This window comes from Nicotiana tabacum, chromosome 22, assembly GCF_000715075.1.
Source record: "Nicotiana tabacum cultivar K326 chromosome 22, ASM71507v2, whole genome shotgun sequence".
NCBI classification, from domain to species: Eukaryota; Viridiplantae; Streptophyta; class Magnoliopsida; order Solanales; family Solanaceae; genus Nicotiana; species Nicotiana tabacum.
In genome coordinates, this window is record NC_134101.1 from 74,715,034 (window position 1) to 74,721,224 (window position 6,191).

At 31.5% G+C, this 6,191-nt stretch overlaps 1 protein-coding gene across 1 annotated transcript; it reads right to left on the reverse strand.

The window, feature by feature from the left end:
- Positions 1 to 2,211: 2,211 nt before the first annotated feature.
- On the reverse strand, positions 2,212 to 4,422 carry LOC107796763 (transcription factor MYB1R1). The gene is made up of 3 exons (XM_016619574.2): positions 4,038 to 4,422; positions 3,396 to 3,604; positions 2,212 to 2,831 (listed from the first exon to the last, which is right to left on the reverse strand). Exons 1-3 carry the CDS (start codon positions 4,291 to 4,293, stop codon positions 2,418 to 2,420), a joined length of 879 nt encoding a protein of 292 aa, XP_016475060.1. The 5' UTR covers positions 4,294 to 4,422; the 3' UTR covers positions 2,212 to 2,417.
- Positions 4,423 to 6,191: the final 1,769 nt, after the last annotated feature.

Genomic DNA, 6,191 nt, shown 5'->3' on the forward strand with positions numbered 1-6,191 from the left:
CTTTTGTAGATGAACATGCTCGGAAATTTGAAGAATGGTGAGGAAAAGTGATTCAACTGGTTAAAAGCCATAGAATACATACACGAAGCACCAATACAAATGGGTTACCAGAACCTTTTTTAGATGAATAAACAAGGCATTGTCAATAGGAGTGACGTTTGAAACTAAACTGGAACTAATTGACCGTATAATTAAAACTAAACTGAAGTTGTTCAGATATACATGAGCTCAAACTCCATTGATAGCCATTAAAAAGCTTAGAAGCTTTGAATTCGAAAATCAAAATTTGCAAAATTGTTATTTGTTTGGATTGGGTATTGTTGCAAATGATTGAAAATATTCTTTAGGATTTATATCTCAATTTTGAGAGAACTTGGTGAAGATTCGAGGTGGTTTTGATTGGAATTTCAGATTGAAACTCGAACAAAAAGACATAAACAAATTATATATATTTTGTATGTCGAGTGTAGAAACGATATATAAAATATCTACAACTTACATAATTGTAAATAAATTGTATGTAAATTGTAGTTTTGACTGAATTTTATATAAAAATTTGTATTTAAATTATAGATAAATTATAGATTTTGACCGAATTTATATTTATTTTATAAAAAACTTTAGTTTACCTTCTGTAAATATGAAAGCTTAGATAAAACCAAGTAAATAAGTACAAACAAAGAATTCACACATTTTTTAACTTAATCAATTCTACAAATTGATCGAGCTGAAAGCTGACGTGAAAATTCCCTAGATAATAGGTAGCCAGCTAGTTACGAGAAAAATGGCAATACTAGCTAGTGATAAAAGCTTATCGAAGTCAAATCAAGATATTTATTCTAGTTAGTGCTGCTAGAAATGAGCAGGGCTGCTTAACACCATTTGTGGCCTAAAGCCAATGTTAATAAGAGGCCCTAAACTTTATTTTTTTTTAAAAAAATCACACACATACGTGATATATATATATAAATAAATAAATTCTATTTTTCTAATATTTTGAGATACAAAATTATTAATAACTTTTTATAATCGATCTCTCCTAAAAATGTTTTAGACAATATTAAAATAGTTTTTAACTCTTTTATTTTAGTTTTGAACAACGTGATTCATATTTTTCGTGGCATATTTAAATTCTAATAAATGAATAAAAGAAATATATAATAACACTTAAAGTTATAATAATAGAATTTAATTCAAAAAAAATGATGACTTGATTTCAAGATATTTTTTAGCTCCTTCAATAACACAAAATATTTAAAACTTCAGGAAAAAACAAAAAAGAATGCACGATATATGATATCAATAGTACTTTTAGGCTATGTGGGTTTTCGAATAATACTACTTCTACCAAGTTATCAGCCTTAAACCCGAAAAAAGCAAGAAAGAAAATATATAAGAGTATAAAGTTATGCGAGCGATCAACTCTTGAACAAACCAAGAAAGAAAATGAATATTGTAAAAATATAATTTAGTATTACATATTTTCTAATAAAATAGGTAAAAAGTGGAATATAATAATCACTTGTTAGATTTTTTGTTCATACAAAAAGAAGTTTGAAAGAAATTCACATTTATAAAAAGTAATACGATCACTTCAATTGGTTACACATCTATTCTTTCCTTCTATAAAAATAATATCTAATTTTCAAGGTAAAAACTACTCATTATTTTTTTAAAATAACCTATAAACCTATTTTGATATTAAAAAAATGGGCCCCAAATTTGAGGACATCAATCAAATGCTTCAGAAGCTTTACCCTATAGCAGGCCTGGAGCAAGGGTACCACCATTCTTGTAAACCATTAATGTCAAATCAAGAAAACCAACGAGAATTATAATTGCAACCCACCACATGGACGACACTCTTAACCCAATCAGGATTTTGGATAACATTATCACATGGCCATAACTCATACATCACCACCCACATATATTTACAGGACCACTCTCCACTACGTCAGTGCAATGAGAGAGGACCAGATTCCATCCACGTTCATAAAATATCAACGATAAATTTTGATTGTGCTTTTTCAATTGAAAACTTTCATTGCATTCAACTGTGACCTCATTTAGTATTTTACCTTAAGAAAATACTAAAGGTGCTGGAAAGGAAATTACCACCCACTGATATTAGCTACTAATAGGGCTGAAGTTATTCAATGTTCTTGTTTTTTCCCTTAACCACGGACAAAATAAATAAGGAAGAGGCTATAGTAAAATAATACTAGTAGCATTAAACAGGTAACCACAAGGCATGACATATTTCTGGTCTGTACAAATCAGGACCAAATGTCTAGTCAATTAATCTCTCCTTAAATAAACATTCCCTTAATATAATTATGAGTGCAGCGTACCCACTCTTGTCCTATTTTTACTTTCCATATTGCTTTCATTTTTTTCTCACAGATCCTTCGATCTCATGCCACACTAATGATGCTCTCTCCATTACTGAAGCTTGGCATTACTTTAAATGCCGAGTGGTGTCTAGTAGATGATGCTTGTCCCTGATCAAGTGACAAGGATAATCTCAGTGACAATGGTTCGACTTCTGAGATCTGGTTCACGTTAAGGTCAAATACTGTTGATGGATTGGGCATTGAAAGCATAGGAAGAGGGCGAACTGGCGTATACGAATTCACTTGATTTCGTTGCAACAGAGTTGGACTTTCTCTTGACTGATCAATCTGTGCTGGTAACATGATAGGTGCCACTGGAAATGCATTGGTTTTGGTAGCCTCTATAGTAGTAGGCAATGTTGGTGATGATGCTACAACTGGTGGAACTGGGATTTCTTGCTTATTTTTTCCCTCTTCTATTGGCATAGCTGATACCTGTTTGCCATAGAAAGAGAACCTTAGAAATTGAAGTCCAAAAAACAAATAGCATCACTAAAAATCTGAGTGGCGGAGAATTCAGTCAGTGTTCATAAAATTTGATCTCTTTTGAAAAAGCAAGTATAAAAATAAGAACTTGACACCAAGGAAAAATCTTTTTAAAGCTTACACTAAAAAGTACTTCAAATTCTCAAGGCACAACAGAAAAAGATGCAAACTGAAAAAACAACAAGACCCAGCAGGCCAGCACCAATATCAATTCAAGAAAAGGAAAAACTTACAATGAGAATTAAAATACTACCTCTGTTTAAAAAGAGTGATAGGATCGACCTACAAAAATCAAACCATCTAGTTTTCTCCCTCAATAATGATATCAGTTCCTTTATTTTATCTAAAACAGTCAACACACAATGGCTTACCACCTAAACAAGTGATTTCAACTAGTACAGGGTTAAAAGGAGAGAAAAAATATAGTTAAAAGAAATTGTTTTGACTTTTCGTTAATAATAATGGTGAGATAAAATAAGTTTGATAAAGGAAGACATGATTGAGTGCAAGTACCGAGTCAGTGGTGATATCAAAGAGGCTAGATCGGCGGCGACGACGGTTGAGGTTGCTTCGTCGGAGGAAGTACTTCTGAGCATGACTTGCAACCTGTGTCGGTGTACGTGTCTTTACGAAGTTTCTAGAGATTCCTCTCCAGTCTCCTTTCCCCACTTTCTGCAATCCTAATAGGAATAACTTGTGCTCTTCCTCCGTCCATGGTACTCCTTTATACAAAACCAAAACAACCGCAGCTCCATCAAAAATCAATCTTTAGGGGAAATGAACTTTTGTACAAGATCTAATTTTTTCTATGATTCGACATCAATTTTTGAAGTTTTGTTTTTAAAAATAAAATTTACATAACATAAATCACAACTTTTGTATGGTTAAACAATACAAATTTGACTCTGTACCAAACAAATTAGGAAGAAAGTATAAATAAAACAATTGTGCAAAAAGAGGGGACACGATCGATGAATCTACTAGAAAGTTGACTCAAGAGAAACATTAATTGCCCAATAACGGAGAGAAACAATTGAATCAAAGACGAAAAAAGAAATTCTGCAATTGTAAAAAGCGGAAAATAACATCAATTTTTCACGAAAGACAATCAATAATTCGATAGCAAAAAGAAAATAATAGGATGAGAGATCTCACCTCGCTTACGCTCGCGACCGCTGTTGGAGTGGTGTTGAACAGCGTCATCTGCAGAGGCATATCCTTCCTCAGCCACTTTAGATGTATCAGCGCTGTTGTTAGCATTTGGCTGTTCGTACTGTGAGAGATTGTTCAAACTGACGCTCTTCCTCATAGGATCCACTTTTACTCTCACACCAAACAGCATGATTTCTCCTCCTACACCGCCGCCGGCCACTACCTCCGCCGACGATTCATCGCAACACGCGCTCGACATCCTTATCGAAGAATCCACGAATCAATCGATCAAGTGATAGATATCTGTATAAACACTTTTGCTGTATCGTATATAACGCTTCACAAGAGAGAGCCGTACACTTATTGAAAGGAGCGAATAAAGCGGAACGGAGAGGTGTATTGAGATTTGGAAATATATAAAGGGTGCTGACAAGTGTGATGTTGACAAGGACCACTTACGAAAATTTAAAAATTAAAAAAAACAAAAAGATTTAATTTGTAATTACGATCTAACGAATTTCAACATGGTAAATGGATGTGGAAAATGTTTTCTAACCTTTCAATAATTTGAATTTTGATGGATGTTTCTGCACAATTAAAAACGTTCAAATATTTTTTTAAGCAATTGAAAAAAGTTTAAATATAATTCTCTGTGGCTTCTACCATGTCTACTACTGTCAAATTGAAATCAATTTTTCCACGGTAAAAAAATCCTTAGTTACAGCAACATAATGAGTCATATTTTAACAACGAAGACATTTATAATTCAGTAAATAATACTCCATCCATTTTAATTTATGTGAACATATTTAATTGGGCATAAAGTTTAAGAAAAGAGAGAAGATTTTTAAATTTATGGTGTAAAATGAGACACATATATTTTATTTGATTATAAATCATTGCATAAAGGTAAATTATTTCCAAATAAAAAAATATATCATTTTTTTTGGCACGGATTAAAAAAGAACCTAAATTAAAACGGATGGAGTAGTATTCTATTACGTATTATTACTATTTTAATTTGTCATTTTATCATTTAAATTAAGATGCTGTGATATTAATGATAATGTTTCTCTCGTGTGGCTAAGGGTAACTTTATTAAGCTTTGGAGTTTGAGCGGAACACGTGGCGATGAATTGACGGTTTATCCGAATCTTCGGTGTCGAGCTGAGTCTGATTTTATTGGAAGTCTAAACCAACTCATTTCTGATATGGTATTTTAATATAGATATAGTGTACCAGTCCTGATATTGGAAAATTTTTGTGGGATTGAGTTTTTTCTGCCAAAATAGAAAGAAAAAACAATTATACGTACTCATATCGAGTACAATATGTATTCTTATCAAGTTCTTAACATGTAAAAAATGGTGTCTTTTTCTCACTTTAATATCAATAATATTATTCATGATTCAAACAATTTTTTATTCTATGAACTTTTGCTTATAAATATAATGATTTATATTTTTCTTTGTTCTTACTGTTTTATTTTATGTGCATTGTCACTATTTGAAGAGTCAAAAGTAAATAATTATAATATTTTAAATTATTAATTCTCGTGATTATATATTTGATTCATCTTCGTTAAATTTGTTGGGTATGTGAATAAAATTTCACGTGAAAAATAAAAAGAAAAAAAAATTTACTTATAAGAAGTTATATATTTTTAATGTGGTGTGATTGTCTTTTAAGAAAAATCCTACGTGCTTGTTTTAAAAACAGACAATATCATATACTGTATTAAGATTATCTTAGGACTGTTTTAGGGTATCGATATTTATGTACGAAGAGAGTAGTAATGCATATCTGTTTGTTCTTTTTTTCTTTTGGCTTTGATTTTAATGGCATCAGCCAAGATAATTGTACTGAATTTTGACTTTGTGGCTACTTGTTTTGTCGGAATTGGTTTCGGGAAAGCAATAATTACTAAGGTCATTATTTCGTCAGATATTTAATTGGATGCAAATTCCAATCACCATTCAGAAAGTCTGTATCATCATTAATTCTCATCACTTTATGTGTGTGTTTTTTTTATTTTTCATCTGATGTTTGCTTGACATTTACTAGACCAAGTAAATTATCTCTCCACGTATAGGAGTTTTACTGCGACATAATAAAATAAAGCATAAAACTTATTCGCAGAATCACGCACTTTTATCA

Coding starts and splice junctions, on each gene's coding strand:
- LOC107796763 (XM_016619574.2), bottom strand. CDS start 4,293: ATGTCGAGCGCGTGTTGCGATGAATCGTCGGCGGAGGTAGTGGCCGGC. Junction 3,605..4,037: donor CGGTCGCGAGCGTAAGCGAG/GTGAGATCTCTC, acceptor TTTTGTATAAAG/GAGTACCATGGACGGAGGAA. Junction 2,832..3,395: donor TTGATATCACCACTGACTCG/GTACTTGCACTC, acceptor TATGGCAAACAG/GTATCAGCTATGCCAATAGA.